Genomic DNA, 13,337 nt, shown 5'->3' on the forward strand with positions numbered 1-13,337 from the left:
TTTGCGTGGGACGCTCTTGATGTGTCCTGAAAGGAATGTCATATTTTCCTGGCTTGGTAATGGGTTTATCACCAAAGGTTTATATATATTTTTGTGCATGTGTGGTGTGTTTGCATGTCATTTGTGACATGATCAGGGACCAGATTTTTAGATGTATGCATCAGTCAATTGCAAAAGATCATTTTGTCTCATAATACTGAAGAATAACTGCAAGTTTTTTTAAAAAAAATTTTCTTACACTAAAATGCACTAATACACACAAATGCACAAAATAACTTCATGTTAGTTGCAACTGGAGAATAAGCATATCCCATGTACTTCCCTCTGCTCTCCCCTAGCAAAATAGCTTTGTAAAAAAAAGTCCATCTGCATGTTGTGTAAAGTGTTGTCCATGGTGCTGAAGCCTTATTGTTTTCATTAAGGGTATGTCAGCCTTAGCTGTAATAGTTATATTTACAGTTTGATTGAACAGGGCATTACAGTAAAATGTTATTAAGCCCATAATAAAGTGATCACAATAGAAGTGCTTTGTTACTGCTTGTCAGCAACATGTGCCCTTAAAAATTCTGAAGAACAAAATATGGAAAACCATAACTTAAGACTTAATCCTGAAACTTCAACATCTTAAATTCTGTTATCTGTTGACTTGATTTTTGGTCTGTTGACTATTTCTTGAGCAAAATAATTGAAGTCTAATTATTATATATAATTAGTATTTATTGTATTTGATTATTGAATTCAGTTCGAAGTAGTGGCTAAAAACAAGTTGCCAGGCCCAGGTTCAAATTTGGTCAGGTTCATATATCCAGCAGGTGACCTTAGTCACTCTCTGTCTTTATATTTCTCAGTACATAATAATGCTAACATATTTTACAAAAGATTGGAAGGCTGACTGAGATACTGTTAAGTGTTTTAAGCACTTTGGAAGTTTTTGGTTACTGCTATGTTGTATTGATGGACATGAGTAGTTCTCTTTAAGTAATGTCCATGAAGCTGGAATAGTTAGCTATTCCTTAATGATAATGTTTTGGAGTCTCATCATTCTCCTACGTGGTAATTTTTAACAAACAAGATTGATAGGCATAGCTTTTTTTCCTGCTACTTAACTATACACAGTTTTCTTAATTGCTATTGTTCCTAGCTCCCACTAACATCTTCCCTATAGTGCACATGTTTTGTCTGGCTCCCTTCTTCTAAGATAGGAGATAGGAATTCAGTAGCAGTGTTCATGTTTAGAATCACATGTTCTAATTATATTTGTGAGCACTTTAGCAGTGGGAACTGAATATCACTGACTGAATTTAAAGTAATTTTTGTATAACAGATATAATCAAATTAATTTAAACATTTTTGTGCTACCTCTTCACAAAACAGAGTATGACTCCCCCCCCCCCGATGATGTACAATGTTTTAGTAGCCATATCACCAACGAAGTAATAAGTAAAGGAGCAAGACACAATACAATTGAATGGAATTTGGGGGTGATCACTACAAAGGCCCCATTTTTAATGTACACCAGATTAACTAATATTCATGGAAGGCAATAGAACTTAGTATTTAGACACTACTAAGAAACAGATCTTAGTATGTAGAGCATTTGCTAAGTATGCTTGTAAACTTAACTTCTAAGTAATTGAAATTTGGGTGCTCATATTACAGATTAGAGAAGGTGACATTATCTTCTGTCTGAATACAGAGGGGCATAAGAAATTTAATTTGTTGTAATGTGTAGATTAAATTTAAAAACAAGTTGGAAAAAATGTCCTTTCCTTCCTAGAATGCTTAAAAGCTTTGGGCTATATAGAACGTGCTGCAGAGAGCTATGCCAAAGTGGTTGACCTTACCCCTTTGCATCTGGATGCAAGGATCTCTCTCTCTACTCTTCAACAGCAATTGGGCCGGCCTGAGAAAGCTCTAGAAGCACTTGACCCCATGTATGATCCAGATACCCTGGCACAGGATGCTAATGCTGCTCAGCAAGTAAGCATTTCTCTTACGGTGTGAACTCTGTTCTGAAGTCTGAGTGGATGGGAGGGCTAAACTGCTCAGAGAGTGAAATTGAGATAAGACAAGATGACGGAGCACAGACTGTTGGGGTGGGAACACTTGCCCTTTTCCAAGATCTGGGATCCAGATAGAAAGCAGCTACACAAGTTCTTGCCTTAGGAGCAGGTTTAGGGCAAGCACAGGGAACTCATCTGCAAGGCTGACTCTATCTGTTCAACAAAGCAGGCTGGAAGAGTCTCCCATAATAAATGGAATCATATCCCCTAACTCCGCCACTTGATAATACATTATCAAATTGGGCATGCCCCATCTTCCCTCTTTTTGAGGTCTATATAAAATCTTTTTATTTATTCTACATTTTTCCAGCTTTCTATTTTTATTTTAATTTTTTTGCCAATGTCTTAAAGCCTGTTCTAGAATTTCCACTAGGAGCTATTGAAATAGAAAGTTGAGCCATGCAAGGATTTTCATTTTTACCACTGCAATTCCCCCACCAACATGTTGAAATGTTTTGATGCCCAGTTTTTCATTTCCCTGTTTAATTTCTTCCATGTTGATACATAAGAATTAGTAAAAATTATAGTAATATTTTTAGAAATAGTGATGCCTATATATTTTAAAGATTTATATATTATTGGAATCCCTAAAACTGTAGAAATTTCCTTTTGAATTTTTGGAGGTGTATGAAAAAACATCAGATGTGATTTGTGAAAATTAACTGATAGTCCTGACACCTCTGCAAATTCCTCTAACTCCTTACCATAGTTAGCTGAATGGGAAGCATCTGAGAGAGTCAGAACCATATCATCTGCAAATAGATTCTTGTCTCCCAATTTTATCCTGTAAATCTGATTGTTGGATCTAAGTCCTATTGCCAGTGCTTCTATAGCTAGGTTGAATAATAAAGGTAATAAGGAGCAACCCTACTTGGTACCTCTTAAAATCGTGATAGAATCTGAATCATTAAGTCTTATCTGAGCCTTAGCTGGTTCATAAATATATTCAATCATCTTACAAAAGCCAGCCCTAAATTTAAATTTAAATGGATCCAAATTGAAACTGTATTAGAGCCAAATAATTTTATAAATCAATGGTTTTTTCACCCAAAATATTTTTCTAGAATAAAACAGATTGAAAATGTTTTCACTAAAATTATGCTTCAAATTTGGAAGAGTAAATACATAGCTTTGATAAGGGATACTTCTCCCTTAACTCCTTTAATAACATATAAAGATCAGGAGAATCATTATGGTTTAGTTAAAATGAAATTTTTGAGAGAATACAATCTTTAAAAACTAAAAGATTTTTATAGTAATAGGGAACCTCTCAATAAAGATCAGATAGAGCAATGAATAGGTGATTAAGTTACCATGGCTCTTTTAGTATCAACTCAAATCTCTTTTGGGCAATAGAAATATTAGAGCTTCAGCAACATGGCCTTATATCAATTTCAAGAACTTAATACTTCACTATTTAGAAAAACCAAAAGGAACAGTCTCAAAAATTTATAGGTTATTATTGCAATTAAAAATAGGAGATACACCACATGCTTTAAAGGAAGCTTGGGATACTGATCTCGGTAATCCCATACAGGAGACAAATTGGCAAAAATTATGGAAAATGGGTGGATTTGCCTCAGCTTCAGTGCAGGAACTGCAGTGGAAGATTATACATCGCTGGCACTCGACTCCCGTTAGATTGGCACATATATATCAAAATTATTCTTTCAAATGTTGGAGAGGTTATTAAAAAAAATAATTTTTTCATTTGTGTTGGTCATGTGATAAAGCGATATCCTTTTGGCATAAACCTTTGGGGGAGATAAGTAACATCACTAAACAAAGAATTAAATGCTCCCTGGAGTTAGGCTTACTGTGTTTATTTACAGGACCAAACCACAAGCTTAAAAATAAAGAACTTATTATTTATTTAATTTTAGCAGCCAAAATAATAATTGCACAACATTGGAAAATTCTAGATAACATAACAATTGAGATATGGATTAACAAGGCCTCTTCAATTGCCATATTAGGAAAAAAGCACAAAGTTAAAATAATGAGACATCAGAGCCAGGAACCACAATTTTATCAAATTTGGATGGATTTTATGGTTTACCTCAATAGCAATAGGCTATAATATGGTATTTTATTTATTTATCAAATTTATATGGCTGCCCATCTCACAAAAAGTGAGTCTACTTTTTAGTAGAGTAATATATGGTAAATGTGTACATGTACAGTGCCTGTCCCTTTATTTACACTGTAGTAGATATTTTTTGTATTTTCTATATATTTTTTTTCCTCTATATGCATCTTGGATTTATGTTAATGTTAATCATAGTTCAATAAAAACAAGCCAAAACAAAACAAAACAAAGCAGGCTGGAAACAAACAGTGTTTTCAGATGTTTGAATGCATCTCCAATGGTTAAATGCAATCTAGTTTCATCGGTTTTTAGGTCATTGGATTTTTGACCCATTTTGCCCATTTCTCTGTTAGTCTGCTTACCACTAAATATAAGAAATAACTTTGTAACGAATTTTTTTTCTATTTAGGAATTAAAATTGCTGCTTCATCGATCAACATTGCTATACTCTCAGGGCAACATGTATGGTTATGTAGATTCTTTGCTTACCATGTTAGCCATGCTCTTAAAGGTAAGCTAATTCTTATACCTCCTGTCACATTGCACGTGTAGTTTAATGAGAAAGACTAGGATTGCCCATTCTGCTGCTCAGCAGTTTCCCTGATTAAGCTTACTAAGGTGGTTTCCAATGTGGTGTTGCAGAACCTCTCTTAAGTGGCTGTAGAGGATTTTGGTATTCATGCTGAGACTGCCCTAATAGGGAAGGTCTGTGATTTCATGTCATCTGTGATAGCCACAGGTCTGTTTCAGACTGTCATCATACTGATTCATAATCTAGTTTTTGCTTTAGGATATTGAGGGAGTGACTTAATATTAGCAGGAGTTATAGTTACCTTGCTTCATTTATTTGAGCTAGCCAGAAGAGTTTGAGTGCTTGGGAGATGGAATAATGCCACCTGCTATAGAAAAGGCAGTGATCTGCTTTCTTCTGAAGAAGCCCTTTGTAGATCTAGAAGATTATGCTGATGAATGGCAACTACAAATACCCTTTTTTTTAAGCAATTATCTATCTAAACAGCTGCAGATTTCTTAGAGGACATCTATTATCTCAGTCCTTTTCAGTTTGGTCCAGTCTTGGTTTCGAGACAGAATCAGCTATGGCCATTCTGATCTTTTGCTGTAAAGGAACTCATCTTTGTTGATCTCTCAGCATCTTTTGATGCTACTGACTGTAGTATTCTGGATTATCTTGGTGAATTTGGGAATGGGGTACTGCGTGCTGCTCCTACTTGCAGAGACAACCTCAGTATAGTAAGGTGCCTATGCCTTTGGACCACTGGTTGATGCCACAGAGCACTCTTTTCTCCTTCCATGCTAGTTAACATCTATATGAAGTTGTCGGGGCAATCACAGATGTTTTCTGACTGGCTGCCATCAATATGCTGACAATATTAACTCTATTTCTTCTATATTAGGAACAGCTGTATATATTCTGAACTGGATGCCATGATAGGATAGATGAGAATTAATAAACTGAGACTGAATCCTGACAAAATGGGGACTTCATGGGTGGGTGGTTTCTGAGTATGGAAATCAGGGCAATTTCTTATTCTAGGTGGGATTGTGTTCTTTCAGAAAGGACATCACTGTCATTCCAGGCCCAAGTGATCCCAAGTAATCCCTGTGGACAGCTTTGGTTGTATATACCAACTATGCCCTTTTCTGGAAGCAAAAGTCTAATTATTATTGTTCATACCCTGGTCATCACAGGCTTTAGATTATTGTAATATATTTTATGTGAACTACCATTGCACTTGGTCCAGAACTTAGAGCTGGGGCAGAATGCGGTAGTTAGACTGCTGATTGGGACATGCATGTGATGTTGCTGCTGATGTAGCTGTAGCTATTGATTCAGGTTTAAAGCTCTGGTTTGGACTATAACATTGCAAACAACTTGAGGCCAGGAATTCTTTCATTGCTATAGACTTGGTAAAAGGACCTCCTCTGTGAGGGTGCCAACAGGTACCCCATCTGAGATGTGCGTGGTCCCCATTGTCACATTTTTAGCTGTCTGATGAAGACTAACCTCTTTGCCTATGAATTTTGGATAAATGTTTCTCTCTTTTTTTTCTTCCCCACTTCTTGTAATGCAAATGCTTTTAATATTGTTTTACTTAATTGTTTTGTAATTATTTTTAATAGCTTTTGTGTAACCCACTTCAACATGGGATTGTGTAGGAAATAGCATATATATTAAATAAATATGTGGTATTTAGTGCATGCTGGCAGAATGATAAGAGAAAAAGTATTATGCGTTTAAAAAGCAATGTGTGCAATTTTCTTACAGATCTGAGTCTTTTTCTATATTGAGCTGTGACAGTTTGGTCTATGGGAGGCTTTAGACAATGAAAGTTTATGGTTTCTAGCCAACTTTAATCTGCTATGTAATTGGATCAAGCCAGCTGTGTCTTAGATAAGCATTGGCACTTTTTATCTTTACTGTTCACCTTGTTAAATCTGGGGTGCTGTTGCAAACTGAAAAATCAATAAACTATTTGGAAGCACGGAATGGACTATTGTAAGGTATTACTTTTTTCAGGTGTGTTTTAAACGTTCAACTTGCAGGTAGCCATGAACAGAGCACAGGTATGTTTAATATCTAGCTCAAAATCTGGAGAAAGACATCTCTATCTTATGAAAGTTTCAAGAGATAAAATCTCTGATAATGATGACCAAGAAACAACAAAGAAAGGTAAGACAACTTTAAGCTGAGCTAAAATTATGGAAATAATTGTCTATTGCAGTCTATAAGTTTTCATATCCTGGCCTTTGTTAAATAGTCTGTAAGCAAATTTTTAACTGACAATAGGTTTTTTTGATACACCTTTGGTTTTATTGAACCCACACCAGTTAATCTCTACTTCAGACTTTTATTAAAGTTTTTAATTATGTTTTAGTTTTACATTCTGGTCTGTGTAAAAATTAACAGTGGTTTATGGTTGCATTCTAGCAATATTTGTGGTGCTGACAAGTGTTCTGACAAAAGAGGACTGGTGGAACCTTCTGCTGAAGGCAATCTATGCATTGTGTGACCTTTCACGATACAAGGAGGCAGAACTGCTAGTGGACTCCTCGCTGGAATATTATTCATTCTATGATGATAGGCAGAAACGCAAAGAACTGGAATACTTTGGTCTCTCTGCTGCAGTTTTAGACAAGAATTTTAGAAAAGCTTATAATTATATCAGGTAGGCCATCCTAACAATCATGTTGGGTTAAAGCAAATTCATTTCAAAGCCCCTTTAGATTAAAGCCTTGTTGCTGTTTTAGTCTTTTGATAGATATTGGATCATCTTTTGTTTCTACTGAGAATTCATCTTTAGGCCTCAGGCAAGCCTTCTACCCGTATGCTGTTTTGTCATTTCCTCCTCCTTCCCCAAATTAAGCCACAATTTCCTACTCTATCCAGATCCAACAACTGTGATTTAGGCATTCCTTATAGTCACTGATGTGGCAGTACATTCATGAGTGTAGCAATGTAGGGTGAGACTCTCTTCCCCTACTGGAATTAGACTGAGACAATGATGTGCAGACCCATGTTTGCCCTCAGTTGTGGAAGCTCATCAGATGACTTTGGGCCAGTCACTCTCTCTCAGCCCAGCCTACCACCCAGAGTGGTCATTGTAGGAACCAAATGAGGAGAAATCCCCATGTAAGTTATTTTTTATTTATTTATTTTATTTATTCAATTTATATATAGCCACCCATTTCACATTCATGAGTCTGGGTGGCTTAAGTTCAAACATAAACGGTCCTCCCCAAAATAAATAAAACAGCCATACAAACAGTGCAGATATTAAATACAATTAAACAATACAGTACAATCCCCGGGAGAGCAGAGCCATTCAAGAACAATACAGCCATTTTGTGGGCTCCACACCACTCTCTGATCCCTAGGCCAGATGACAAAGCCAGGGCTTCAGGCCCTTCCGGAAGGCCATCAAGGTTGGGCCAGCCTGACGTTGGGGAGAATGATGTTCCCTAGAGCAGGTACAGCAGCAGAAAAGGCCCTCCTCCTGGGTCCTGCCAGATGACATTCTCTAGTGGATGGGACCCGCAACAAGCCTCTTCTGCTGGATCTGATGGGATGGGAAGATGTCACTGGGGAGAGGTGGTTTCTCAAATAACCTGGCCTCATGCTATGTAGGGGTTTATAGGTTATCACCAGCACCTTGAATTGGACCCGGAAGCGAACTGGTAACCAATGCAGCTCGCAGAGCAGAGGTGCAATGTGCACAGACCTAGGTGTGCACATAACTGCCCGTGCTGCTGCATTTTGCACCAACTGAAGCTTCTGAATATTCTTCAAGGGCAGCCCCATGTAGAGAGTATTAGAGTAATCCAAACAGGAGGCAACCAAGGCATGAGTGATTGAGCGTAGAGCCTCCTAATCCAGGAATGGGTGCAACTGGCGCACAACTCAGAGCTGTGCAAAGGCCCTCCTAGCCACGACTGCCACCCAAGTCATGAGATTGCACACCAGATCTGTCTGGGGAAGTGCCCTAACCCTAACCCCTACCCCATCCAGAACCAGAGATGGTAAATTCCTAGATCCAGATGGTCCCAAAACCTAAAGCCACACAATCTTGCCAGGGTTGAACTGAAGCCTGTTGCTCCCCATCCAAACCTCTCCAGCCTCCAGCACTGAGACAGGACATTGGCAGCATCACTTACTTCGCCAGGGGTGGAGATACATAGCTGGGTATCATCAGTTATCTTGAGCTCCTGGTGGAAGAACATGATATAGAACTTGGAAATAAATAGACTTAGTGTTTGGTGAAATGGTAAATTTAGTTGAAGGGCCTAGTGATGCATTTTGTGCATTGAAAAGCCTAGTTCTTCTAGGCCAAATAATGGTGGGTGGTTTTTGGCTGCCTTATTTTGAACATAATTCTGTGAATTGAGCTTCTGTGTGGAACATGCCCATCACAGGAGATGGTTTACATACAAAAGGGATGAGGGAGAGGACATCTTGTGACTAGATCACACCATTGTCCTCAGTGAATGTAGATGGATCTTTTCTGTCATTTATAAGCAGACTGAAAGGGACCTGTTTCTTCTGTAGGATAATGGTCATGGAACATGTCAATAAGCCTCAGCTTTGGAATATCTTTAACCAAATCACCATGCATTCCCAAGATGTCCGGCACCATCGCTTCTGTCTGCGATTACTGCTGAAGAACCCAGACAATCATGCACTATGCGTTTTAAATGGCCACAATGCTTTTGTGTCCGGTTGTTTCAAGCATGCTCTTGGTATGACTTTTATTTTATTAACTAAAAATCACAAGTGCAATGCCTGAAGATGTATGTAGAATTTCTCGAATTGTATGTCTTGTGGATTTGTAGATAGGTAATGATATGAAAATGGGGTACTAGAAGCTGTGGGTTGCTGATTCACTTGTGAGTCACATATTCACTAAGATGTGGTAACGGCAGACATTTGGCAAAGTGAATATTAAGCTCCTATATCTTATACTATCATAAACCTGTTACCAAAAAAAAACAACAAAAAAACCCCAAACCCAAACCTGAATCTTGTGGAAATTTAAAAGCCCAGCATGGCTATCTATCTAGAACTTAGTAGTGGCTGGCCATTACGATTTAGATAAATAGCAGCTCATAAAAACCATGTGAATTAAGACCTGTATATATGAATAATTGTAGTTTCCCTCCTCAATACTTACCTGATTTGTTCAGTCAAGGTTCCTAAGCTGCTGAACCTAAAATAGTCATTAAAAAGCAAAGATGTTACTGCATGCCAATTTTTGATTATGAAAGGGGAAAGAGCATTCTGTTAGCAAACAGTATGCCTGTTAATCTTTATAGTGCAAGAAGACTTTGTTTAACGCAGCCATCTTCTGGAAATTATTTCTTTTTCATAACTCAACACTGTGAAAGGCCATTTTTAATTTCCAGCAATGTTTCTAGGCTTCGCAGCTTTATTACTTTTTAAAAATGAAAATGGAGAATAGCTGCAACCAGTATTTTGGATAGAAGCATGGCCATTTGATCTGAGAGGAGGCCAAACTATGATGAAACAGCAGAGGGCATCCTTGGGGACAAGTGATGGGCAGCAACCTCATCAGTGTGCCTTCTGATAAACGGATGCTTAGTGATTTGTCATTCCTCTCTTGCCCATCTGTAGCAGAGTTTGCCCATTCATTAAAGATGGGCAAACTCCACCACAGCCATTCTATCAAAATTTCAGACATACCCACTGGTCCAAAATGGCTGTTTTTTGTTTAGCTTCAAAGAATAAAATGATCCATAGATGTAAGCAATTACTGCTGGTTTAAATTTGTTTTGAAAGCTTTTTCAATAAAATATATGTAGTAATAAATTACATTCCAAAATCATTCACTGCTTGTTTCTTTTCAGGACAATATGTACAAGCTTTCCGCACTAACCCAGATGAACCCCTGTATAGTCTTTGCATAGGCTTGATTTTCATCCACATGGCATCTCAGAAGTATGTGTTAAAAAGGCATGCCCTCATAATACAGGTGAGTTGTATTTCTTTCTCTCACAGGTTTACACATGCACACCCTTACCTCATGTCACATGGCATAAAATTCCTTTTAAACTTATCTAGGCAAGTCTTCAAGAATTGACCATAAAAAATAATCCATGTAACTCTGTAAAAATTATATTGAATGAAACATGATCTTTTATATGGTGCTGGGTTGTAAGCAGATTGATAGATATTACCAATCTTAGTGGGAATGTCTATTTACATTTTCCTTTTGGTGCAGTGTTTCAGAAGAAAGTAGGTTAATTATTTGACAATGTTTGTTAATTAATCCCATTATTGATTTACTGTCCACATTTTCCAAGGCTTATAAATTAGTGCAGTTTAAGACCCTTATTAGTGGGAGATTTACTATTGCAAAATGTTGAGGAATATTTATATACATCATTGTGGGGATTTATTATGTACCATCAAGTTGGTGTCAACTCTTAGTGACTGCATAGATAGATTTTCTCCATTGCTGCTGGTTGTCCTCTTCTTTTCTTTCCTTCCACCTCTCCCAGAGCCTTTTCCAGAGAGCTGGGTCTTCACATAACGTGTCCAAAGTAGGATAATTTGAGCCTGGTCATTTGTGCCTCAAGTGAGAATTCTGGGTTGATTGTTCGATAGTCCATTTGTTTTCTTGGCTGTCGAAGATATTCTTAGAAGTCTTCTTCTAAGTTCACAAGTGTCGATACTCTTCCTATCCTGCTTCTTCAAAGTCCAACTTTCGCTTCCATAGAGTGTCAAAGGGAATACTACGGCTTGCACGATTCTGATTTTTGTATATATAGACACATCATGGCACCTGAATACTTTTTCCAAGGCCTTCATGGCTACTCTATCTAGTGCTAGTCTGCAGTGTATTTCTTGACTGCTTGTTCCTAAACTGTTGATGGTTGAGCCTAAGAGGCAGAAGCGGTCTACCACTTCAATATCTTCATTGTTAATTCTAAGGTTGGGGGTGGTTGTTGTTATTAGTCTGGTCTTCTTTATATTTAATTTTAGCCCCTTTTTTTTCAGTGTGCTCCTTGTCTTTTCTTACTAGAGCTTGCAGATCATTTGCATTTTCAGCTGTCAGAGTATTATGGAGATTAATAATATTTAAATATCTGAGAAATAGTATTGGCTAAACAATTGACACGGCACTAAACAGCTTTGAAAGGAACTATCTTAAAACATTTCTAAGAAAGGCATCCTCAAATTAAAGATTGTTTTATTCAAATTTTGTCTCTTATTTCTTAGCTTATTAATAATTTTTTCCTAATAGCTTACCTTCAAAATGTCTTTTGGGGTATATTCTTGCTTGTTTTGTTTTTGAGCACATAATTCAAAAAATAAATGTTTGCTGCGTCATATGTGCAAAAATAGATATATTCATGTATACTGAACAAAATTCTTTTTCATTCATACTTCTGAGTAAACATGTTCAGGCTTCATATGAATCTCTTGATTATGGCAACAGAAACTCAGTGGAATTTGATTACCATTATTTAAGTTGGTTAACCCACCTAAGATTATTTTTTCAATTAGAATGTAATGTAAGCCCAGCAAAGTACTTAAATACTGTATGAGTAGATGAGTCCTTACATTCCTAATCAAGTCAAGGGGACTAAAAACTAAATTATTTTGCCAAGACTGAATTTGATCTGAAAACACTATTTGAAATTTTTAGTTTATTCCAGATAATATAATGAATGCTGTATGCTATATTGAACTAAAATTGTCCAGGTCTTAATTTTTAATGTTCATTAAAACACAGTTCAAAGGAGATTTTGCTGAGTTTCTAAAAATACTCTTATAAGCCTGTTCTGCTGCTTTTTACTTTGGCACGATAATTTCTGCCCTTTTCTCTTTCTCATAATTACACTGGCTTGATCCAATACTGATCTTATGATTAATTTTTGCATCTGGATATAAGAACCCTGCTGAAATCAAAGTGATGAATTACCCTTCTTCTCATTCTCATAGCTGAGTGAGCCCAGTTCATAGTATAATGGGGCCAACATAGTTAAATGCTCTTTACACCTTTGTACAAAAATATTCGGAGATTTAAAGAGAAAATGGCATGGGAAAAGGGAAAAAGTCAACCCAGCTAGATTTACCATTTTTAACGGTCCTTCTGCCTTATATTTTCCTATGTCAGAAGAAAAAGTAGGTGCTTCTTATCTTGCTTTTTGCTTCCAGAGGGAGATAGATTGAAATCAGAGTTATGTCATTGCAGCCTGGTCTCTGCTAGGTAATTATGTGACTTGATGGTGCTGGAAGGAACTGGCACTGGGAATCCTTTCCATTATTGTTTAAGGCTCAACTTGAAATGCTGTCCATCATTCCAGTCCTTAAACTGTATTGAATTAGGAATTGTTGCCTTGTTAAAATAATTCAAAGTGCTAGTTTTTATGTATAAAGCCCTACATGGCATAGGGCCCAGTTACTTGAAGGACTGAATGTCTCCCACAGTATCTGCCCAGTTGATTCCATCTGGCAGGGTTGGCACACTCTGGGTTCCTTCAATTAATGCCACCTGTCCAGGTCCCGGAAGTGCACCTTCTCTATCACATTGCCTGCCCTCTGAATGAGGTTCTCCTTGAGGTCTGGATGCCCCCCCTTCTCATGTTTCAAAAGGGCTTGAAGTCTTTAGTGAGGGTGAGTGATGCCCCCTTGGATTGTATGG

At 37.3% G+C, this 13,337-nt stretch overlaps 1 protein-coding gene across 3 annotated transcripts in view; it reads left to right on the plus strand.

Moving 5' to 3' along the window:
- The window catches only part of GTF3C3 (general transcription factor IIIC subunit 3), a 45,093-nt gene that overhangs the window by 16,264 nt on the left and 15,492 nt on the right, over positions 1-13,337 (plus strand). For all 3 annotated transcript variants that reach the window (XR_015795186.1, XR_015795187.1, XM_025164944.2), the window contains exons 12-17: positions 1,778-1,980; positions 4,562-4,663; positions 6,718-6,844; positions 7,103-7,340; positions 9,218-9,408; positions 10,534-10,658. Coding sequence is in view for 1 of the 3 variants with exons in the window: in XM_025164944.2 (XP_025020712.1) it covers positions 1,778-1,980; positions 4,562-4,663; positions 6,718-6,844; positions 7,103-7,340; positions 9,218-9,408; positions 10,534-10,658 (986 nt within the window). In the remaining 2 variants the exon portion in view is untranslated. The remainder of the gene's footprint in view (positions 1-1,777; positions 1,981-4,561; positions 4,664-6,717; positions 6,845-7,102; positions 7,341-9,217; positions 9,409-10,533; positions 10,659-13,337) is intronic.

The sequence above is a fragment of the Python bivittatus genome, unplaced genomic scaffold (assembly GCF_059951505.1).
Source record: "Python bivittatus isolate LINGU-HERP-01145 unplaced genomic scaffold, Pbiv_v1 ctg000200_np1212, whole genome shotgun sequence".
In the NCBI taxonomy this organism is placed as follows: Eukaryota; Metazoa; Chordata; class Lepidosauria; order Squamata; family Pythonidae; genus Python; species Python bivittatus.